Source organism: Erinaceus europaeus, chromosome 22, assembly GCF_950295315.1.
Source record: "Erinaceus europaeus chromosome 22, mEriEur2.1, whole genome shotgun sequence".
Classification (NCBI taxonomy): Eukaryota; Metazoa; Chordata; class Mammalia; order Eulipotyphla; family Erinaceidae; genus Erinaceus; species Erinaceus europaeus.
Window position 1 is genome coordinate 457,282 of NC_080183.1, and position 23,676 is coordinate 480,957.

Genomic DNA, 23,676 nt, shown 5'->3' on the forward strand with positions numbered 1-23,676 from the left:
GCAGGCGGCGCAAAGCGCAAGGACCGGCGTAAGGATCCCGGTTCGAGCCCCCGGCTCCCCACCTGCAGGGGGGTCGCTTCACAGGCGGTGAAGCAGGTCTGCAGGTGTCTGTCTTTCTCTCCCCCTCTCTGTCTGCCCCTCCTCTCTCCATTTCTCTCTGTCCTGTCCAACAACAATGACAGCAATAACAATAACTACAACAATAAAACAAGGGCAACAAAAGGGAAAAATAAATAAATCTCAATAAATCTTAAAATACATATTTTATATATATACCGACCTCCTGCCTCACCCCAGAATTGTCTGTAGGCTCGTGGTCCGTGTGTCGCCTGCTTTGGGGATTTGTAAAGATCTTCAGGTGCGGCCGCTCCGATCCCTGGAGCAAGGAGCAGAGTAAATGTTTTCAAAATGAATTTGCATCCACGAAGGCCCTGGCTCCGCATACGCCAAAGTGACGGTCTGGTTCTCTCTCTGGTCAATAAATAAAATAAATCATTAAAAAAAAAAAAAAAAAGCTCTTGGGTTGCAGGGCAGCGTTAGACAGCATAACGGTCATGCAAAGAGACTCTCCTGCCTGAGGCTCCAGAGTCCCAGGTTCAATCCCCCGCACCACCATAAGCCGGAGCTGAGCAGGGCTCTGGTGAAAAACAAAGAAAAGGCTTGGTGTGCAATCTCGGAGATTCTCTTAACACTCGTCACACCTCAGGAGAGCGAGCTCTTGTTAGCAGCCCTGCTCTACGGATGAGGCTGCTGAAGGAGGCCTGGGAGTCAGAGCCTGGGAACCAGCAGTCTGCCGGGACCACGTGCTCAGGCCCGTGCTGGGCCCGCAACCTTGACTTCATCTCCTGCGGAGTCCGGCCCCGCCACGCGGAGTAGTGGGACAGCCAGCATCGCGACCAGGAGTACATTCCGGGGCTTAGCTGCTGGGCCGGATCTTTTATAAGTGTTTTGGGTCTTGTTTGTTTTTATCTTGTTTCCCTCGGGGTTATCACCGGGCCTGCAAGACAGGGCCATCGCTCCCAGTGGCTATTTCTTTTCCTTTTATTTGATAGAATTTTATGTATTTATTTTCCCCATGTATTTGATAGGACAGAGAGAAGTGGAGAGAGGAGGGAGAGGGAGAGAGACGCCTACAGTGCTTGCTTTACAGCTTGAGAGGCTCCCCTCCAAGTGGGAACCCCAGTGTGTGTGGTTGGTTACCCAGTGCACTGCCACCTGGCCCCTTTCTTGTTCGTTTGTTTGTCTTTGCGATAAATTCCAGACCAACAGTCTGTCCTGGGTCTGTGAGAACGCGGCAGAGTTGAACTGTCGGTGATTCAGACTAAGCCCCATAAAGTCCATTCTGTTTTTCAAAGATTATTTTCATGGGGAGAGGCTGAGCAAGACTAGAGTCCTGCTCGGCTCTGGTCTGTGCTGGTGCCTCTGGCGAGAGAGTCTGGTTTCTATCACTGGTGCCATCTCCCTGGCTTCAAAGCTGGAAACACAGAAAGTATCCACCAAGCCAAGGCCAGGAGGTGGCCCAACATCACAGTTCAGCAGTTGCCTCGGGCTTCAGCCCAAAGCCAAGTCTCAGTGCCGCTGGCTTTCAGTCTCCCTCCGCGGCAAGCAGGAGTGGTTCTCTCCGGTGGGTGAAGCTCGTAGCAGGTGCATCCCAGCAGCCAGAGACATGAGATGCCGCCACTTCCCCTGGGAAGTGTGACTAACCGTGTGAGCAGGATGAGTGATGGCCTCTGGCTGCTTGGGCCGTGATCACCGACAAGCAGTGAAAGCGCTGGCCTGATGCGGACGCATTTAGGGAAGGAGGGTGGGTAAGCCTAGTCTGCCTCCACAACGTGTGACCACAGCTCAGAGTGACCAAGAGCAGGTGCTGAAACGGAGCCAAAATGGGGTGGGGTGCCCATGGTGACGGTAACTGGAGACAGAGAGGGCAGGGCGGCAGCCACAGAGTCCTGCAGGTTGAGAATCCAGTGCTTTCTCCACTGTGCCACCTCCCGGATCACTTGAACCAAGATCTTTGTGCCTCATGCTATGTGCGCTTACGCCAGTGTGCCACCACTCGGCCTCAGAGTATCAGGGTTTTTAAAAAATATTTATTTATTTATTCCCTTTTGTTGCCCTTGTTGTAGTTATTATTATAGTTATTATTGTATTATTACAATATATATGTATTATAATGGATGCATTGGATCGACCTTCCCGTGGTGCATCTCCTGAGTACCCATTCATTGGGGAAACTGACGATCCTTCCTAGCCGACTGAATCCACATGGATCCCAGTCACTTTCAAAGCCAGCAACAAGCAGCTCCTGACAGCTTTCAAGCTGTTGGTCCTGCTCTTCGAGTCCTCCAACTTAATGTTGAGGGGCTGTCCTTTGCCAAACGCGTTCTTCTTCTTATTGTATTATTGTAGTTATTGTTGTAGTTATTATTATTGTTGTCGTTGTTGGATAGGACAGAGAGATGGAGAGAGGAGGGGAAGACAGAGAGGGGAAAAGACAGACACCTGCAGACCTGCTTCACCGCCTGTGAAGCGACTCCCCTGCAGGTGGGGAGCCGGGGCTCGAACCGGGATCCTTAAGCTGGTCCTTGCGCTTTGTGCCACGTGTGCTTAACCTGCTGCGCTACCGGCCGACTCCCCCTCAGTTTTTATTTTTACCAGAGCACTGCTCAGCTCTCGTTTGCTGTGGTGTGGGGGGTTGAACCTAGGCCTTTGGAGCCTCAGACATTCGAGTCTCGGCATAACCACTATGCTATCCACCCCTCCCATACATAACATCAATAGCAGGCCTGCTGAAAGCATCTGGCCAACAGCCCTGTGGCCTTGCTGCTGGGAGCAGCTCACCTGTTGGCTGGTGTGTCCTGTTCCGGGAGCCTCTGGCAAACTTCTCTCCGTAACATGACCTCCCTCAGGTGACTCAGACAGTAAAGTAAACCTCAACAATTATCTTAAAAACAAAACAAACCAAAAAGGACCGTCAGGGAGATAGCATAGCAGTTCTGCAAAATACCTTTCGTGCCTGAGGATTCCAAGCCCCAACACCACCGTGAACCAGAGTTTAGCAATGGTCTGGTAAAAAAATAAAAATAAAATTCTTGAAGGAAAAAGAGGGAGGCTTGTGACCTCGGCAGTGCCTGTACTCCTGGCGCCCACTCTGAGAGTGGGAGGGCTGTGGGGAAGCCCCGTGGGGACAGGACCGGGGGGGGGGGGGTGGCAGGCTCCTGTGGCCTTGTGGGCTGGGCACCAAATCCCCTCAGAGAATCCACACGACAAAGGCCCAGGCTGTGCCCCCGTCTGGAGTCAGGAGGGAGCTGCCCTGACGGGTGACTCGCCAGAGGTGGCAGCACTGAGGCCTTCAGATTCAGCCTCTCCTTTTTTTCCCCGCTTTTTTTTTTTTAAACCAGAGCATTGTTCAGCTCTGGTTTATGGTGGTGCAGGGGATTGAACCTGGGACTTTAGAGCCTCAGGCGTGAGAGTCTCTTTGCAGAACCATTATGCTATCTCTACCCCTACCTTTTTTTTTCTTTTTTCTTTTCTTTTTTTTAACCAGAGCACTATTCAGTTCTGGCTTATGGTGGTGCAGGGGACTGAACCTGGGACTTTGGAGCCTCAGGTATGAGAGTCTGTTTGCATAGCCGTTATGCTGTCTACCCTTTGCCCTGATTCAGCCTCTCCTACCCAACGGTTGGTGATGTGCGAGCCCACAAGAGTCCGGCAGTGGGAGGAGAGGGGTTGGCTCAGAGCAGCGTGACAGCAGCTGTGACTTGTGTGTGTGCGTGGGCAGGGGGCAGCTCTCCTCGGTGATCTCGGGGCCTTTCCCGATGCCCAGAGCAGACCTCTTCCAACGCGGGTCACTTTGACTCGTGGGACTACGGTCAACTGAGGCCTGGCGGGTCCTGAGAGAAGCACCACCACAGCCTTAGAGAGAGAAAACTGCCCAGAGCTCTTCCGTGGAGGAACTGCAGCCTGCTTGGTCCGACTTTTCTTTTTTCTTGCTACCCTTATTTATTTATTGGATACAGACAGCCAGAAATCGAGAGAGCCGGGTGGTGGCGCACATGGTTGAGGGCACATGTTTCGATGCGCAAGGACCCGGGTTCAAGCCCCCGGTCCCCACCTGCATCGGGAAAGCTTCACGAGTGAAGCAGGGCTGCAGGTGTCTGTCTCTCCCCCTCCCTGTCTCCCCCTCCCCTCTCAATTTCTGGTTGTCTCTATCCAATAAATAAGGGTAACAAAAAAGAAGGAAGGACGGAAATCAAGAGGCAAGGGGGAAATAGACGGAGAGAGAGACAGAGAGACGCCTGCAGCCCTGCTTCAGCACTCTTGAAGCTCCCCCTGAAAGGGGGATACGGGCCTTGAACCCGGGTCTTTGTGCCCTGTAATGTGTGCGCTCCACCAGGTGCGCCACCACCCGGCTCTGTTTTCTTTTCTTCCTTTCTAATGTCCTGATGGTCCTTGCACTTCACGCTATGTGCACCTAACCCGCTGTGCTACCACCCACCCGGCCCCCAAAATAAAGTATTTTTTAAAGGGTGGGGGTAGATACTACAGGGGTTCTGCAAAAAGACTCTCCTGCCTGAGGCTCCCAGGTCCCAGGTTCAATCCCCAGCACCACCACAAAGCAGAGCTGAGCAGGGCTCTGGCTAAGCAGAGAAGAATGAGTGATCCCTCCGCAGTTACCGTCTGACTCTGGCCTGCCCCGTGACCTCACTTCCCTCGGCCTCTGCCTCCAGGCACCCTCTTGCCTGTGCATCCTGCCCTGAGCAGCCCACCCTCGCCCGCCGGCACTGGCTTGTGCCTCAGCAAATTCCCCAGCTGCCACGCCTGAAGGCAGGGACCCTCTGGCAGCTCTGCTCTGCTGGGCTAAGGCGGGACAGGAGCCGCCCTAGACGCGGTGAATGAACACTGAGGTCAGTGGTGCGCCATGGGCCAGCGCAGCTACCTCGCTCCTGCCCCCTGGACACGTCTCTTCCCGGCTGCCTCTTGAGGCCTCCAGTCAGCTCAGGGCCGGTACCTGGTGCCGAGGCGGCCATGCTCTAAGGGGTCGCCAGGGCTTGCTGACAGTGCACGTGCTCTGTCAGGGCAGGTGAAGGTCTGAATGCGACACAGCACAGACATCACATGGCAGGTGACAGCTCAGCCTGCTGAGGACAAAGTTGCCTGCCGGGGGTGGGGGTGGGGGTGGGTTACAGCCCTGGTGCATCAAGTTGGGGGACCAAGGCAGGACCAGAGTGTTTGCAGAAGAGGGAAATTTTACACGTGTACCCACACCCGTATTTACTGTTTACTGTAAGTGATGAATCACCCAATAACAAGCTAAATGCATGTCCGTGCCCGAGACCCTGGGAGCCCCAGAGGCCTCACCTTCCACTGCCAGCACCGTGTGCAGCTGTGCCGAGCAGTCTGGGCCCTCTGGAAACAGGCGCTAAGTAGACACAGCTTTTAGAAAGGATCCGGTGTGGATGCGGGGGGGTGGGGGGTGACAGCATAATGGTTATGCAACTAGACTGTCACGCCTCAGGCTCCGGAGTCCCAGGTTCAATCCCCCGCACCACCATAAGCCGGAGCTGAGCAGTGCTCTGGTAAAAAAAAAAAAGAAAAAAAGGATGCGGTGTGCTTTAGAATGGTCGCCTGTCAGTCCCGTGATCACCGCACAGGGCAGGAGGGGGACTGATCATCTGGCAGGAAGATCTAATCACATTCTCTCTCTTTTTCCCACCAGGTTTATCACTGGGGCTTGGTGCCAGCAGAATGAAGCCTCCATTCCTGGTGACCATTTATATCCTGCTGTTGACAGAGGTAGGAAGCTGGGAGGGTGGGGAGAGGGAGAGAGAGATGGAGAAGGCTGAGCAAGGCAGCACAGTTATTCTGTCTCCTGCCTGAGACACCAGATCTCCCGCTAATGCCCCACGCCACCAAAAGCCAGAGCTGAGCCATGCTGGGGGGGGCGAGAGGGGAGAGGGGGAGGGAGAGAGAGAGAGATCCCCTCAGACCCCCATCTGAGACACCAGATCTCCCGCTAATGCCCCACGCCACCATAAGCCAGAGCTGAGCCATGCTGGGGGGGGCGAGAGGGGAGAGGGGGAGGGAGAGAGAGAGAGAAAGAGAGAGATGCCCCCAGACCCCCATCTTTATCTGATCTGGTGGTTCCAGGAAGACACCAAGAGTGGCAGAAACAGAAGCACGAGGCTCACTGCAGAACCAGTGTCACTGAAGGGGCCCCACGGGTCTCTGGCCGCATCTCCGGTCACCACCGCTCTCTCCTCTCACTTCTGCTTTCTCTCCTTCGCTGTGAAAGGCGTCTTGGGAGGACAAGACCTCATGCCAGGCTCAGGGCTGCCCCAGGAAAGTCAGGCCTGCTTGTGTCACCAGCACCATACACACTGAGTCACGAGGCCCTCCAAGATGGCCTTCAGTACATGACTTTGCAAAACGGACCCATATCCCGGAAGCCCTTGATCCATTTCCTGGAGCCAGACTGGAGAGGCGACTCTCTGGGAGCGCTTGAGGGGAGCCGAAGGGAGAGGGCGGCAGGTGGGGTGATGGAGCAGAGCTCAGCTCAGAGAGAGGCAGGTCCTATGGCCGGCAGGACCTCGGGGCGACTCGTGCACACTGGGGTTCCTTTTGCCCTGCCGCACGCATGACACTGAGCCCAGCCAGAATTGGAGAGGGTAGGAGGAGATAGAGAGGGAGAGAGACAGAGACACCTGCAGCCCTGCTTCACCACTCGTGAAGCTTTCCCCCTGCAGGTGGTCCTTGTGCGCTGTGATGTGTTACCATCCAGACCCGAATTATATTTTCTTTTCTTTTTTTTTTTTTCCTACCAGAGCACTGCTCAGCTCTGGCTTATGGTGGAGCGGGGGATTGAACCTGGCACGTTGGAGCCTCAGGCATGACAGTCTCTTTGCAGAACCAATTTGCTATCTACCCCTGCCCCTCGAATTATATATATCTACAGCTCCTGAGGCCATTCCCCCCATTGTTGTGCTGTTATTGTTGTTGGATATTGTTATTGTTGTTGGACAGGACAGAGAGAAAGACTGAGAGGAGGGGGAGACAGAGACGGGGAGAGAAAGACACCTGCAGACCTGCTTCACCACTTGCGAATCGAACCCCCTACAGGTAGGGAGCCGGGGGCTCGAACTGGGGTCCTTACACAGGTCCTTGAGCTTCACGCCATGTGCGCTTAACCTGCTGTGCTACTGCCTGACCCCTATTTTACTTTTTTTTTTTTTAATTTATTTATTTCCTTTTTGTTGCCCTTGTTGTTTCAATTGTTGTTGTAGTTAATTGTTGTTGATGTCGCCATTGTTGGATAGGACAGAGGGAAATGGAGAGAGGAGGGGAAGACAGAGAGGGAGAGAAAGACAGACACCTGCAGACCTGCTTCACCGCCTGTGAAGTGACCCCCCCTGCGGGTGGGGAGCCGGGTGCTCGAACCAGGATCCTCACGCGGGTCCTTGCGCTTTGCACCACATGCGCTTAACCCGCTGCGCTACCGCCTGGGCCCCCATCTTACTTTAAAATTATCTTTATTTATTGGATAGAAACAGCTAGAATTTGAGAGGGGCGGTGGAGACAGAGAGGGAGAGAGACACTCGCAGCCCTGTTTCACCACTCGTGAAGCTTTCCCTCTGAAGGTGGGGACTGGGGACTCGAACCCGGGCCCTTGTGCACCGTAACTTGTGTGTTCAATCAGGTGCACCACCACCCGGCCCCTGCATTATCATTCATACTAGGTACTTGATGCATCCTTAAGAGCTGCTTTCAGTCCTCTCTGGAGCCAGCCTGGGTGCCCTCCACCCATTCCAGAGGGCCTGGGGCCTGGCGTCTCCGCAGGTGCCTTGGGGCATATTTTTCAGCACCAAGAGCAACACTGAGGTTGTGGGGCTGATGTGGAAGCCCAGGGCTCACAGGTCACATGCCCCTCTGCTGAGTCCGCGAGACGTCACCGTGCAATCCATCTCCTTTGGCCCAGTAAGCACTTCTGGAGCTTGGCCAACGCCCCCTGCACAGCCCTGGAGGGTCATGTGCTGGAGGGCCGGGCAGGGTCAGGTGACGGTCCGGCTAATTCAGTGGCACAAGCACTTCCCTAGAACCCTGACTCAGTGCGGCCTGCCAAGCATGACCTGTCTCGCGGCACAGTCCTTAGATTCCAGGAATCAGAAAGCAGCGTGGGGAGAGCAAGGAGCCAGGCAGGCTGGGCGTAGCTGTAGTGTCGTCCTGAGAACCTCACTTCCTCTTGAAAACGAGGGTGGCAATGCAGCGGTGCCCAGACCTCCGTCAGCACCAACAGGCCTCTGACTCGGGGCTTCCCCAGACCACCATGTTTCAGACTTTGAAGAGAGGAGACAGGAGTGGTCCGGGAGTGGCACAGTGGATAAAGCTCTGGACCCTCATGTGTGAGGTTCCGAGTTCAATCCCCAGCAGAGCTTGTGCCAGCGTGATGGTACACGGTCTCTCTCTCTCTCCTCCTATCTTTCTCATGAACCAATAAATAAAATATTTCAAAGAGAGAGAGACAGGAGACTGTAGAGGCGGGGACACAGGGTTGAGTGGCACAGAGACCCCCACACTCCATGACGGAGGAGAGCTGAGTGGCGTAAAGAGTGAGGCTGGCTTTGTGATGCTCAGCAAAACCCAGAGACAATAATAAGAAAGGTCACGAGCACGGAGCCAGAGTTCCTGTTCTTCTCCCCGTCACGGGGCACTGGGTGCAAAGTTGCACTGCTGACCTAGGGAATTGCAAAGTCAAAACAGGCAGTGGCAGAGTGACCCACAAACAGGTTCCTTGGGGAAGGGCTTCCAGGCTCCTCTGCCCTGCAGGGTGGGCACGGTGGGCATGGGGCCCTGCAGGGTGGGTCGGCAGAGCCGTGGGCAGGACCCCGTCCCTGCGCCTCGTCCCCAGTGGCCGCAGGGCCGACCAGAGGCGCTGCTGCTGCTCTGTGGGCCTCTGGCTCTTGCAAACACCGTCCCACTTCTGAGCCGCATTTTCTTTCTGACTTTCTTACATCTCGATGTATTTATTGCACAGAGACAGCCCGAACTTGAGAGAGATGGGGAGACAGAGAGGGAGTGAGACAGACACACCTGGAGCCCTGCTTCACGCTCGTGCAGCTTTCACCCTACAGGTGGGGAGACAACTCACCCAACAGAGTGCACACCTGCACCTATACCTGCACCAGCACCTACACCTGCACCTATACCTTCACCAGCACCTACACCTGCACCTACACCTGCACCAGCACCTGCACCTACACCAGCACCTATACCTGCACCTGCACCTACACCAGCACCTGCACCTACACCAGCACCTGCACCTACACCAGCACCTATACCTGAACCTACACCTGCACCTACAGCAACACCAGCACCTGCACCTACACCAGCACCTACACCAGCACCTATACCTGCAACTACACCTGCATCTATACCTGCACCTACACCTGCACCTACAGCAGCACCAGCACCTGCACCGACACCTGCACCTATACCTGCACCTACACCTGCACCTGCACCTATACCTGCACCTACACCTGCACCTACACCGGCACCTACACCTGCACCTATACCTGCACCTACACATGCACCTATACCTGCACCTACACCTGCACCTGCACCTACACCTGCACCTACACATGCACCTATACCTGCACCTACACCTATCCCTGCACCTACACCTGCACCTATACCTGCACCTGCACCTGCACCTACATCTGCACCTACACCTGCACCTGCACCAACACCTGCACCTACACCTGTACCTGCACCTATACCGGCACCTACACCTGCACCTATACCTGCACCTACACCTGCACCTACACCTGCACCTATACCTGCACCTACACCGGCACCTACACCTGCACCTGCACCTATACCTGCACCTACACCTGCACCTGCACCTGCACCTAAGGACTGAGGCCCGGGGCCGCACCCAGCACCCATGGGTGAGGCGAGCCAGGGACAGCACCAGGAACCTCACGGAAGGCGCAGCCACACTGGGTGCTGCCGCCTGTGTCCCCCTGCACGGGGCCAGAGAGGCCAGTCCGCTGCGTCACGCCCTCGGTTCACCCCGCAGGTCACCCCGGCGGAGGGCGCGGAGAGGAAGGGGCGCCGCAGCACCCGGGCGGCTCCGCAGGGCGCTGCGTACTGGCGCGGCGGGCCCCGCCCCTTGGTGGGCGTGGCCTCACAGGTGGGCGTGGCCTCCGATGTTTTGCTCGCCACATGCAGGCCCTCCCCCGGGGACGAGCTACGTCACGCGCACGCGCGGGGGCGTGGCCGGCGCGAGGACCCCTCCTTAGCTGCCCGCGGTGCCGCCTGCGTCACGGCCGCGGACCGGCCCGGGCTCCCCGGCGTGGCCTTCAGGCGGCGCGGCAGCCGCCCGGGAGGGTCCTCGCGCCTCCACGTCTCCCGGAAGCGCCGCGGGGGCCGCCGGGGCGGGCAGGTCGGGACGCGGGGTCTCGGCCGGGGCTGCGGGGGCGGCGCCTCGGTCCCAGGTGAGCGGCCGCGGGCGGGCAGGCGGGCGGGGTCTCCCGGGCCAGCTCCGGGGGGGGGGGGTGGCGGGGCGGGGGCGGGGGCGGCACCGGCGGCGGCACCGGCGGCGGCATCGGCGGCGGCACTCGGGCAGCACGCAGCTCCCCGCACAGCGCTCCCCGCAGCTCCCCGCACCGCGCTCCCCGCACCGCGCTCCCCGCAGCTCCCCCGCACCGCGCTCCCCGCAGCTCCCCCGCACCGCGCTCCCCGCAGCTCCCCGCACCGCGCTCCCCGCAGCTCCCCGCACCGCGCTCCCCGCACCGCGCTCCCCGCAGCTCCCCGCACCGCGCTCCCCGCAGCTCCCCGCACCGCGCTCCCCGCACCGCGCTCCCCGCAGCTCCCCGCACCGCGCTCCCCGCAGCTCCCCCGCACCGCGCTCCCCGCAGCTCCCCGCACCGCGCTCCCCGCAGCTCCCCGCACCGCGCTCCCCGCAGCTCCCCCGCACCCTGCTCCCCGCACCGCGCTCCCCCGCACCGCGCTCCCCGCAGCTCCCCCGCACCGCGCTCCCCGCAGATCCCCCGCACCGCGCTCCCCGCAGCTCTCCCGCACCGCGCTCCCCGCACCCTGCTCCCCGCAGCTCCCCGCACCTCACTCCCCGCAGCTCCCCGCACCGCGCTCCCCGCAGCTCCCCCGCACCCTGCTCCCCGCACCGCGCTCCCCCGCACCGCGCTCCCCGCACCGCGCTCCCCGCACCGCGCTCCCCGCAGCTCCCCCGCACCACGCTCCCCGCAGCTTCCCCGCAGCTCCCCCGCACCGCGCACACCCGCCTCTGGCTCCATTGGTTCGAGCCCCCGGCTCCCCACCTGCAGGGGAGTCGCTTCACAGGCGGTGAAGCAGGTCTGCAGGTGTCTGTCTTTCTCTCCCCCTCTCTGTCTCCCCTCCTCTCTCCATTTCTCTCTGTCCTGTCCAACAATGATGACAGCAATAACAAAAACAATAATAACTACTACAGTAAAACAAGGGCAACAACAGGGAGTAAATACAATAATAATAACGTGGAGGAGCAGTCGCCTTGCTGCCGGTGACCATTGCAGAGCCCGGTGTCTGGTGTTCCCGCCAGTCCAGACTCTGCGGGGCGGCCGGGGACCCGCAGGGGACAGGGGAGCAGCTGGGCGGCCCACTGGGCGGTGCCCGCAGGGGACAGGGGAGCAGCTGGGCGGCCCACTGGGCGGTGCCCGCAGGTGCCCGCTGGCCCCCTCGGCTGATGCTCTGCCGCCCTTGCAGGTCAGCCGCCGCCATGTCCTGGCTCGCCGACCTCGCGGGGAAGGCGGAAGACCTCTTGAACCGCGTGGACCAGGGGGCCGCGACGGCCCTCAGCAAGAAGGAGACCCCCGGCCACGGCGGCCACGGCGGAGGCCCGAGCGACCCCGCGGCCGAGGGGGTCGGGCATCAGGCGCCCCTGCCGGCCCCCCGGGTCCCCCCCCAGACCCCCCAGGCCCCCGAGGGCGCCGGCGGCCCCAGGCCCTCCTCCCAGTTCGTGCGGAGGAAGAGGTCGGAGCCTGACGACGAGCTGCTGTTCGACTTTCTGAACAGCCCGCAGAAGGAGCCGGCGGGCAGGGCGGGAGCCAGGAAGGAGAGGAGCAAGGCCCCCGCGCTGCACCGCGCCCACCCGGCCGAGCCCCACACCACCGCCGCCGCCGGCGTCCGTGCCCCCGGAGGGGGTCCTGGGAGCCGAGGCCTCGGTACTGTGCCGGGTCTCTGTAGCCCGGCCTCTGGGGTTCTGTCCACAGGGTGTAAGAGCGGGCGCTGGGGCGTGGTGTGAACGCAGGCGGTGGGTGCTGACGTTAGGCGCAGGGTGCTGATGCTAGGTGCAGGGTGCTGGTGCAGGGTGCTGATGTTACGTGCAGGGTGCTGATGCTACGTGCAGGGTGCTGATGCTAGGTGCAGGGTGCTGATGTTACGTGCAGGGTGCTGATGTTAGTGCAGGGTGTTGATGCTACGTGCAGGGTGCTGATGCTACGTGCAGGGTGCTGATGCTACGTGCAGGGTGCTGATGCTAGGCGCAGGGTGCTGATGCTAGGCGCAGGGTGCTGATGCTAGGCTCAGGGTGCTTCCTGCATCTGTTTTCATCTGTTATTCCCCAGATGTGGCGCCTCGGGCGGGAGGGTCTGTGCAGAGCCTGCTCGCAGCGCTCTCCCCCGGTTGGTTCCCCGGCTCTGCGTGGCCCAGCAGTGAAGCCGGAACGATTTTGGTGCAAGCTGGGAGGCTGGAGGCTTTGGCCGCGCGTGTCTCTCTGCTGTGGCGAGTGCCGACCTGGTGGCGCAGCTGATGAAGGGTCAGGAGGGTCTTGGCAGGAGTTCACGCCTTCCTGGCGTTCAGGAACGAGCAGAGGGCCTCTCCCACTTGCCGTGCCGCCCCGAGCCTGCCCTGCCCCCGAGTCTCCTCGCTTTGTCGTCAGACAGCCGCCCGCAGAGCCTGCTCTGGTGCTATTCACGGTGCTCATTGTGGCGCTGGAAATATAAGACCAGGACAGACAGGCGGGCACGTGGACACACACACACACAGTGTTCCACCCCCAGCCCCCCAAGTGTTCTTATTTCTTATTATTTATTGTATAGAGACAGATAGATATTGAGAGGGATGGGGGAGACAGGGAGTAAGAGAGAGAGAGAGACACCTGCTGCCCTCCATTGCTCGCAAAGCTTTCCCCCTGCAGGTGGGGACCAGGGCTCAAACCCGGGTCCTCGTGCACTGTGACGTGCGCTCAGCCAGGCCACCACCTGCCCCTCTAGAAGCAGTGATCACGACAGGTTCCTCCGGGGCCCCGCAGTAGCTGGGTGCACTCGTGAGAGGCCCCTGCCCCTGCCCCCTGCAGCAGGGCTCGCCCGCCCGCCCGCCCGGAAGGCCTTCCAGATTCCAGTTTGCCCACATGACAGACTGCTCTGGCCGCCTTCAAAGCCACTCTGTCCCGCCCGTGTCTTACGTTACTTTCCATTTCTGACTTCTCCCTTTGGATCAGGAATTGTGACAAGGAAGAAGGGAGCTAGGACATGCTTTCCCCTAAGCCCGAGCCCTTCCTGACTGCCCCCCAGCTGGGCCCTGGATCTGCCCTCGGCGCCCAGACGCGGCTGGTCCTCAGCGGCCGTAGGTGTCGCGTGAGCGAGTGCATGTCGCCGGGCGTGTCTGTCTGCAGCCGAAGCTGGCTCTTCACGGCGTCTGGGGTAGCGGTCAGTCTGAGCAGAAAGGCAGAGCTACGCACGTTCTCGCCAGAAAGGCAGAGCTACTCACGTTCTCGCGGGCTTCCGCGGTGTGAACACGGCCCCTTTCTTGCAGAAGCCTCTGGCTCAGACTCTGGGCACGAAAGCCGACAGCCCTCCTCCCAGGAAGGCGAGCCCCCCGACGGCCCCCGCCCCGAGCACGGCGCCGCGACACCCAGTGACGACGGCAGGTCACACGAACTGTCCAACCTCCGGCTGGAGAACCAGCTGCTGAGGAGCGAGATCCAGTCCTTGAATCAGGAGGTGGCGTCTGTGCTGCAGAGAGCCCGGGAGACGCAGGAAGGTAGAGCCCCGCGCACGCGGTTTCTGAGCCGAGGGATCTAGCCTCCCAGAACCAAAGGCCTGAGCCTTTGGTCTGCGCCGTGTCTGGAGGCGGCGCTCCGGTCAGAGGCCCACTGGCTCGCCGGGGCACTGCCCGTCGTAGATCTTCTGTTGTGGAGGGGCGGCGGGGGAGGTGGGATGTGTCTGAGAAAGGTGTTTCTGCTCTGGAGAAGTCTCAGGAGCCGCCTTTTCCAGAGCTCGACAGAGCGAGGGCAAGCGCGGAGAAGCGGGACGTGGACCGCTCCCAGAGGGACCTGCTGGCGCGGGAGCTGCAAGCCCAGGTGGACGACCTCACGGAAGCCGTGGCCGCCAAGGACTCCCAGCTGGCCGTGCTCCGGGTCAGGCTGCAGGAGGCCGACCAGCTACTGGAGGCCCGCACGGAGGCTCTCCAGGCCTCACAGAGCGAAAAGTCGCGGTAACGCAGGGGAAAGAGAGCCAGTGTGGGTCCCTCTCCAGGAGTAACGGCCACCACGGCCGTGCACCCTGCCTTAGGGAGGCTGAGAGAGGTGAGGTCTCGCTTTAGGGAATGTTGCAGATGCGCGTGATTAAAAACACCCGTATCAAAAACGTTTCTCTGGGGAAGAGAAAGGTGACACGCACCTGCAGGCAGTCGAACCCAGGCTCACCTGCTCCTGCCGAGCCATCTCCCAGCCTGTAAAATGGATCTCGGTCGAGTCTCGATGTGCATTCGTAGCAAACTGACATTGAAAGTGTCTGAAGGGAACCGTGGCAGCAGCCTCCTGCCGTGTCGCGACCACGCGGGCCTCGCATCTGAATGGCTGAGAACACAGCTGCCACTCGGAGGGCAAGAGCTTGCTGACTGTTTAAGGCAGACCATCCTCTGGAGTCGAGTCATTTGAAATGACAGATTTTTCTCTTTTTAATCAACCAGAGTCCCGCTGAGCTCTGGCAGATGGTGGTGCTGGGGATGGTGAACCCGGGGCCTCGGGGTCTCGGGCAGGAGAGTCTTGAGTAAGCTGCCGTGTTGTCTCTTTCAGAATAATGCGGAGTGACAGTGAAGGCAGCAGCCTGCAGGACCTAGCTCTGCAGACCCTGCAGGAGAGACTCCACGAAGCGGACGCCTCTCTACAGAGAGGGCAGGAGAGCTACAAGCAGATGCAGGTCAGCACAGGCAACGTAGCTCTTGCCGCTGGGCCGAGGCGGCACGTCAAAACCAACTCCACCGTGCGCTTGAGAAACTGCCTCTGGGACAAAAATGGCGCTTAAACTTAGGGTGATTTCTTTTTAAGTGGAAGCTCTTGAGAATAGATGTGAAAAATAATCCTCCTCGGAGCTCGATGGGTTAACAAGTGGCAGGCGCGTATTTTTAGAGTGTGCTGCAAGGAATGTCATCGTCACCTGGGTAATCACTGGGGCTTGGTGAGTCCCTGCTCCCAGTGGTCATTTTTTCTGTTCATTTTTGGAATTTTATTTGATAGGACAGAGAGAAATTGAGAGGAGCGGGGCAGATAAAGAGGAAGAGAGAAAGGGAGACACCTGCAGCCCTGCTCCAACTTCTGAGTTCCTATTCTTCCATCCTCCCCTGCAGGTGGGACGGGGAGTTCGAACCCAGATCCTTTTACTCGTTAGTGTGTGAGCTCAACCAGGTGCGCCACCGCCTGGCCCCCTAAGAGAGTCATAGGCTGCAGAATCACACTCCCCTAGAAGATTTGAAGTAAGGGGCATTGTTAGTTGTGAGATCAGAGGCGTCCGCGTGGTGCCGATCTCGCCCACTCGTTTCCCATGGGCCTTCTGGGTCTCGGGTGTGTCGGTACCAGACCACACCACGTATCCGGCTGGCCAGATTCAGCTGGGGGGTTTCTTAGACAGATCCCCAAGCTCATTTGGGGGCTGCAGTTCAGGAGCCTGGTTCACAGGGAAAGGCCTGGTGGCTGTTCTGTACGTGACCAGCTCCCCGGCCGTATAGCCTTCTGTTCCGAGCAAGCGGTCTGTTGTCGGGCTGAGGCGGTGAGTCCATGACATGTCTGAGGAACGGCCGTGAGCCACCTCGGGGCACCTCTGTGACCATAGGCTCTTCCGCAGAGTGAGTTTGCTGCGCGCCTCAGCAAGATGGAAGCGGAGCGGCAGAGTCTGGCGGAGGCCGTGGCTCTGGCAGAGAGAAAGTGCTCGGAGGAGAAGAGGAGGGTTGAGGGCCTTCAGCAGCAAGTCAAAGCGCTCAGGTCCAGCTTGGACTCCTCCAGGCAGGAGCTGACTGACTACAAGCAGAAGGCCACGAGAATACTCCAGGTGAGGGCGCCAGCGGGCCGAGGGCTGCCTGTCCCCTGCCCGCCCCCTCGCAGTACTCCCTGGGCTCCTGGTCACTTGGTGAAGGAGACAGGCGGGCCTGGCGTTGGGCCGCTGGGTCACTTCCACACTTGTTTCTCAGTGTCGGGCTTACTGGGATTGTGCGGTGGAAGCCTCCTGGTTGCGACTTGAGTTAGTTGTGTGACTCCGGTCACTTCGTCTCTGAGAAAGGTTCTGAGGTCTTCTGGCACCTTCGGTGGCCTAGATCAAGAGCACCCCGCCCGCTCCTCCGCTCCCATCCGTCTGTAGGGTTTGGAGGAGCACCCGGTGTTAGATTTCAGGTGCGAGAGGAGACTCGGCGACAAGGCCGAAACCGGGTCGTGGGAGGCCTTGCACACCACGCAGGGGAGTCTGGGGGCTCTGAGGAGGGAGCGGGGGGCTAGAGGCCTTGAGTGGCCCATCAGATCGTGAAAGGACTGGGGCTGGATCTGTGGGGCTTCTCCTGTCCCACCCGTGCCTGCGCCCAAGTGGGTGCTCAGGGAATTGCTGGGTGTCCAGAAGGGGTGAGGACTGCATGGTGTGGGCAGGTGTGACAGTGAGGGGCTGGGTCTCCCTGCTGTAACGGCTGCGTCCAGGGTGCTGCTGGGTCGCCCTGCTGTAACGGCTGCATCCAGGGTGCTGCTGGGTCGCCCTGCCGTAACGGCTGCGTCCAGGGTGCTGCTGGGTCGCCCTGCCGTAACGGCTGCGTCCAGGGTGCTGCTGGGTCGCCCTGCCGTAACGGCTGCGTCCAGGGTGCTGCTGGGTCGCCCTGCCGTAACGGCTGCGTCCAGGGTGCTGCTGGGTCGCCCTGCCGTAACGGCTGCGTCCAGGAGGCTGCTGGGTCGCCCTGCAGTAACGGCTGCGTCCAGGGTGCCCAGGTTTTGGCGCCCTGACTCGGCTCCAGGTCTGCGACATGAAGATACCATAGAGCTTTCACCGCGAAGCTTAGTTTCTGCTCTGCTCCTTTCTGTCATCCTTTTAAGACCAGAGTCCTGCTCAGCTCTGGCTGAGGGTGGTGCCGGGGCTTGAACCTGGGCCTGTAGAGCCTCAGGTGGCAAAATCTTCCTGCAGAAGTGTGGTGCTGTTCCCCAGCCATAGCTGAGTGTCTGCATAGCAGGCGGTGCTCAGTATTCAGGTGACTCTCAGCCTCACCTGACGACTCTTCTCTGTCTTGACAGTCTAAAGAGAAGCTGATCAGTAGCCTGAAGGAAGGGTCCGGCTTGGAGGGCTTCGACAGCAGCGTGGCCACCAGCGTGGAGCTGGAGGAACTGCGGCATGAGAGGGAGATGCAGAGGGAGGAGATGCAGAGGCTGACGGGGCAGGTGCACCAGCTGAGGGCGGAGCTGCAGGTGAGAGGCGCTGCCACGAGTCCCGGGCCAACATCTGCCCGCTGCTGGCAGTTTGAGCGGTCACGGCGTCTGCAATGCTTCAGGACTCTGGGGTGTTGGCCACCGTGTCGACGCGAGTCTAGAGCAACAGGTCCCACCCGCTGGCTATAAACCGTGGGGGTCAGAGAGACAGAATCACGGACGGGCAGGAGACGGCCCACCCGTAGCATTCACACCGGCCCGAGGGGCTCGGCCTCCAGACATCACATGGGAGCTCCCCCACAGGGAAGTCAGCGGGCAGTGGAGCAGTGCTGTGATGTCTCTCCTTGTCTGTCTCTGTCTCTCAGCCTTTATCTCAAGGGAAAGATTCACCATCCACCAGGCGCCAGAGACTTTGCCAGTTTCCTTTTATCTTCTGCGCCTGACAGAGTCTTTGTATCTGTGGATCTTACACTGGTGGTTAAGAGCAGGTTAGGTTTGGGCTTGTCTAGAACGCGGAGGCTTTCTGACACCAGGCTTTCCGTTTTCATTCAGGATGTGGAGTCTCAGCAGGCGAGTGAGGCAGAATCAGCGAGAGAAGAGCTGCGGTTTCTGCAGGACCAAGTGGCTGCACAGAAGGCGTCTAGGCAGGAGCTCGAGGCCGAGCTGGAGCGGCAGAAACAGGCAGGTGCCGCAGCGCTCGGCTCCGGGCCACAGTGTGGCTCTGCCCGGCAGTGCCAGGGCTCTTGGCACAGGCGCCCGCGTCGTACCTTCTGCGACAGGCACCGTTTTCCGAGACGCTGACGTGCCTTTTGTCTGCCGCGCCTCACTGCAGGAATCCCACTACCTGGAAGAGGACCTGCACCGGACGAAGAGCACTCTGCAGAGCAGAGTCAGAGACCGCGAGGCAGAGATACAGAAGCTCCGGACCCAGGTACACCGGGAGGCTGGGTGAAGGCCGCGCGCACGCGAGCTGCTGGGATAAGCGCTGCGTGTGCCCCACGCCCCACCTCCAGTGTGAGGGGAGTGCCAGCACAGTCTCCTGAAGGTCCTCTGGGAGGACCTCGTCTGGGAGGAAGCCGGCTTGGATTGTTTGAAAGGCGATGGGCATCCTGGTTGGTTTTGTTTTTGCCTCCAGGGTTATTGCCGGGGCTCAGTGCCTGCACCATGAATCCACTGCTCCTAGAGGCCATTTTCCCCCTTTTATTGCCCTTGTGGTTGTAGCCTTGTTGTTGATGTTGTTTGTTGTTGGATAGGACAGAGAGAAATGGAGAGAGGAGGGGAAGATGGGGAGAGAAAGACAGACACCCGCAGACCTGCTTCACCAACTGTGAAGCGACTCCCCTGCAGGTGGCTGGTCCTTGTGCTTTGCGCCACATGCGCTTAACCCGCTGCGCCACCGCCCGACCCCCCTGATTGGTTTTTTACTGAAGACCCAGAGGTCTGACTAACGGTGGCGCTGCAGATCACGCTTGGGGCCTGTGTCACGCACGTCCGGTGGTGTGAGAGTCAGATGTGCTGCCGCTGGTGCCGCCTCCCGGCCTGGATCTTGACTGAATGTTTATTCGTCGTAATGAGAGAGTGGGGGGGGTGGGGAGGAGACAGCGGGCCACCATTCTGGGACCATAAGCTTACAAGTCCTGAACTTTACCACTGAGCCACCTCCCCCATCGTAAGATCACCATCTTAATATATTTCAGTAATGTTCTTTTTAAAATTTTCATTATTTTAAAGAATGTATTCCGTTATCAGACGGGGACAGAGTAACTGAGACGGAAGGGGAGAGAGACCTGCAGCTCTGCTTCACCACTCAGCAGCTTCCCCTGCAGTGGGGAGACCAGGGGCTTGAACCCGGGTCCTTGTGCGTGATGACCCTCATCCGAGCGTGCCTCGCCCGGCCTCGCTGATTAATAGCCTTAACTGCTGACCCACCCGGCTGGCTTGTGCCCCTTGGAGAGTCTGCAGGTCACTCTGCATACAGCGAAAGTGTCCCTGTGGGACTCGGGGAGCCGGCGTGTGACACCTGCCCTCTTCCCTCAGCTCACCAACAAGGCGCTGAGCAGCAGCAGCCAGGGCGAGCTGGAGCGGCGCCTCCACCAGCTCACGGAGACGCTCATCCAGAAGCAGACCGTGCTGGAGAGCCTGAGCACCGAGAAGAGCGCGCTGGCCTTCCAGCTGGAGCGCCTGGAGCGGCAGCTGAGCTCGGCCAGCAGCGGCGGCGAAGGGTCTGCTGTGATCGTGCCCGGCCTCGGCCTGGACGCCGGCGAGGGTAACGCACACGCGCCTGCAGGGAGGCCGTGCCGTCTGAAGGAAGCTTCACCCGGCAACGCACCTGCTTCTTCCCGATGCGGGGCCCGGCCTCGGGCTGACGCCCTGCTGGGAGAGGAGCCCCGAGGACAGGACGGTCGGCCCGTCACTAGGCCAGCGGCCCAGGAGCAGGGCGCTAGGGAGGGACAGGGACTCGGGCTTAGCCAGGCCACAGCCACCAGCCGCGGGTACGTGCAGCGCAGTGTCTGCCGTGACTGGAGGTGAGTCAGAGCAGGACCCCTGAGACGCGTGAGCAAGGGCTCAGGGAGGCAGGTAGCCAGCGGAGATCCCCCTCCTCCTCCTCCTCCTCTCCTGCCGGAGTTTGCGGGTCTGTGGACGAGAGGGGGCCACTGGCCTGGCTCCCCGCTTCTCCCTGCCAGGCAGCCTCCTGGCGCAAGACTGTCATCCTTCCCAGCGTGGCTCGCCACGCAGTCCACACCTGTGCTGATGTGTCGCTTCTCTTTCCCGCAGGGGCACGTCTGCGCAGCGTTCCTGTTCTCTTCAGTGACGCGGAAACGAGTCTGGCGGGGATGTATGGCAGGGTCCGAAAGGCCGCGAGCTCCATCGACCAGTTCAGGTACGTAGGCCGCGCGTGGTGAGGTCGGGACGCTCCCGGCTCGGTCTCGGCCCAGTGGGCGCAGCTGCCACTCAGTGCCGCCGACGCCTCTAGACCATCCGTGCTCGGCCTGCTGGCGCTGCCGGCACTGCCCTGCTGGAACCTGGCCATCGCTCTTTCTCTATCGCTGTAATAGCCGCCATCGAAAACGCTCCTGGGGCCGGGGTGGCACATCTGCTCGAGAGCACGCGCTACCAAGTACAGAGACCCGGGTTCAAGCCCCTGGTCCCCACCCGCAGGGGGAAGCTTCATGAGTGGTGGAGCAGGGCTGCAGGCGTCTCTCTGTCTCTCCTTCTCCCTCTGTCTCACTAAGTGTCGTGGGAAGCATCTGTTAATGCACACACTTCACACACTCCTGTTGAAGCGTTTTGCTCCAGGACCGTAGCCTGTGACGACAGCTGCTGCAGTGTTCACGGTGATCATGTGCTGCTGACCACGTCAGTGTTACCTGCTCTTTTTTTAAAAACTCTTTCAAAGGGGTCCACAGATGGTCTCTCTTTTTTTAATGTATTTATTTATATTTATTTTTTCCTTTTTTTTTTTTTTGCCCTTGTAGTTTTCTATTGTTGTCATTATTACTGTTGATGTCGTCGGATAGGACAGAGAGAAATGGAGAGGGGAGGGGAAGACAGAGAGGGGGAGAGAAAGACAGACACCTGCAGACCTGCTTCACCGCCTGGGAAGCGACTCCCCTGCAGGTGGGGAGCCGGGGGCTGGAACCGGGATCCTCACGCCGGTCCTTGCGCTCTGCGCCACGTGTGCTTAATCTGCTGCACTATCGCCCGACTCCCTAATGTTACCTTTTCTTAGATAAGCTTTTTATTTTATTTACTTTTTAATTTTGTATTATCTTTACTTATTTATTGGATAGAGACAGCCAGAAATTGAGAGGAAGAGGGGATAGAGAGGGAGAGACAGAGACACCTGCAGCCCTGCTTCACCACTCCTGAAACTTCCCCCCTGCAGGTGGAGACCAGGGGCTTGAACCCGGGTCCGTTAGCAGTGTAATGTGAGCACTCAACCAGGTGCGCCACCACCCAGCACCGTAAATAAGCTTTTGACACTAGCAGAAAATGAATGTCTCCCTAGTTTACATATGTCCTTGACTAAATTCACGTCTGACTAGCACCGAGTCTACCCTCCGATGATTCAGTCAGGCAGAACTTTCCTGAAGGTCTGCCCACTGGAGTGACATCTTCTTGCCGTTTTGTCAGAAGCCGCCGAGGACTGTCACTAAGCGCAAGTGCCCAGCCACTGCGTACACGGGGCAGTGCCTAGGGGAGCAGCTTCCGGCAGCGGCCCTGACGCAGGACACTGCAGGGTGGGTCTGACGAGACCCCAGCACGCTGCTGCTTCCCACTCGGAGCCCGGCTGGCTCGGTGCTGCGCCCCTTCGCCTGTGTCTTTGCAAAGACTCCAGGTCGCCTGCTATGAGCAGGCTCCTTCTCAGTGGCTTTTTCCCCCTTCCCCTATTGTAGCTTCTTGAGTTCCTCAAAGAAAGAATGTAGAGGGGCCAGAGTTTGCCCCTTTCAGTTGTAACTGAAAAGCTGAGAGAAGCAGTACGCGTCAAGGTCTTAACAGCCCAGCCCCGAGTCACAGTCACGAGAGAGGCGTGTGTCTCCGAGTGTGGTGTTTCTGCATGTTTATTTCAAGGAGGCCCTCAGCAGTGTGTCTGCTGGTTAAGGAATGTCTGTAGAGAGTGAGATGGGGAAGTCACTTCAGAGTCTTAGTAGCTGCTGCCGCAGGCTTCTACGAGAATAGCTCTTCCTCTCCCCCACCACGTCCACAGCATCCGTCTGGGAATCTTTCTCCGAAGATACCCCGTGGTGCGGGTGTTTGTGGTCCTCTACATGGTGAGTACTGGCTTCCGCCACTTGTCAGCCTCTGAACTTCCTTCACTTCGTACACAGGCTTGACCACTAGCCTTGTCATCGTTTAGTTATTTTATTTATTACTGTTATTCTCCCCTCCAGGGTTCTTGCTGGGGCTCAGCGCCAGCACTATGAATCCACTGCTCCTGGCGGCCTTCTTTCCCATTTTACTAGACGGAGCAGAGAGGAATTGAGGGGAGGGAGAGAGGGAGAGAGGCAGAGAGGGACAAGGCACCTGCAGCCCTGCTTCACCACTCTGAGGCTTTCCTCCTGCAGGTGGGACCAGGGGTTGAACCCAGGTCCTTGCGTGTGGTCACTAACGTGCCCGACCAGACGCCTGCTGCCGCACCTACACCTGCTCTGAGGCCTTGGCAGCTCACCGACAGCCCTGCTCACGTCATCTCCTCTGCCCCCGGCACGTGGCGGGCACATGGCGGGCACATGGCGGGCAGGCGGAAGGCCTTCTGGCCCGGACTCGCGTGAGCGCGGCCTCCCTTTGCCTGGCCGCCCCGGCTCGGCTCACTGGCTGTGCGGCTTGTCCTCTGCCCGCGACCGTGTCCTGAGCCGAGGCTGACACAGGCCGTGCTCTCCCCAGGCGTTGCTGCACCTCTGGGTCGTGGCCGTCCTGCTGACGTACTCGCCGGAAGTGCACCAGGACCAGCCGCGGGGCCGATGAGCTGGGCTGACAGACAGACAGACAGACTTCACCGCGGTGAGCGCGGCTCTCCCTCAGGCTGTGTGAGGCGCTCTGCTCCCCGCCTTGGCTCCCTGCTCCTCTGAGCGTCCGGTTCCGTGGGGCTCTGCACACGCGCACACGCGCTGGGGCGCTCGGTAACACGTTTGGGCTGTCATCGGAGGCTAATTGGACTTAGTGAAATAAGTAAATAAAAGGTCTTCTTTTTGATAATTCAGCCTGCTTTTGCATTTTCATATATTTCACTTTGAAGAGAGGCCTGATTGGTACAAATCTTTGGATAAATAAAGACTTACTGTACCTTTATTTATTTTTTTTTAAGTATTTCATTTTATTTATTTTCGAGAGAGAGGCAGAGAAAGACAGAGAGAAACACCAGAGCGTTCGGCTTGGGACAGCCAGAGTGCCCAATTTCAATACTCAGGAATTAGGGGAGAGAGAGAGGGTCACATTGTAGAGCTAGTCTTTAAAAAGAGATTTTCAGGTGGGGGACAGCTTAATGTTTATACAAAACACTCTCCTGCCTGAGG

General features: G+C 59.2%; 1 protein-coding gene and 1 long non-coding RNA gene across 3 annotated transcripts in view; one reads left to right on the top strand and one right to left on the bottom strand.

Annotated features, from left to right (window-relative positions):
* Positions 1–208: 208 nt before the first annotated feature.
* LOC132535411 (uncharacterized) overlaps positions 209–23,676 on the bottom strand; it is a 37,034-nt gene continuing 13,566 nt past the window's right edge. Inside the window, exons 2-3 of the long non-coding RNA XR_009547194.1 lie at positions 2,842–2,944; positions 209–376 (exon numbers count right to left, since the gene is read on the bottom strand). This is a non-coding gene — a long non-coding RNA (uncharacterized LOC132535411). The remainder of the gene's footprint in view (positions 377–2,841; positions 2,945–23,676) is intronic.
* On the top strand, positions 10,344–23,359 carry GOLGA5 (golgin A5). Of its 2 annotated transcripts, none has more exons than XM_060180939.1 (13): positions 10,344–10,493; positions 11,755–12,212; positions 13,804–14,031; positions 14,265–14,484; positions 15,068–15,191; positions 16,113–16,316; positions 17,531–17,701; positions 18,215–18,343; positions 18,495–18,593; positions 19,700–19,928; positions 20,438–20,543; positions 22,371–22,434; positions 23,048–23,359. In XM_060180939.1, the coding sequence occupies exons 2-13, from the start codon at positions 11,768–11,770 to the stop codon at positions 23,126–23,128; spliced, it is 2,100 nt and encodes a 699-aa protein (XP_060036922.1). In that variant the 5' UTR covers positions 10,344–10,493; positions 11,755–11,767; the 3' UTR covers positions 23,129–23,359. The 2 variants fall into 2 exon arrangements, with proteins under 2 accessions (XP_060036922.1, XP_060036921.1); XM_060180938.1 differs by lacking the exon at positions 23,048–23,359 and adding an exon at positions 22,729–23,013.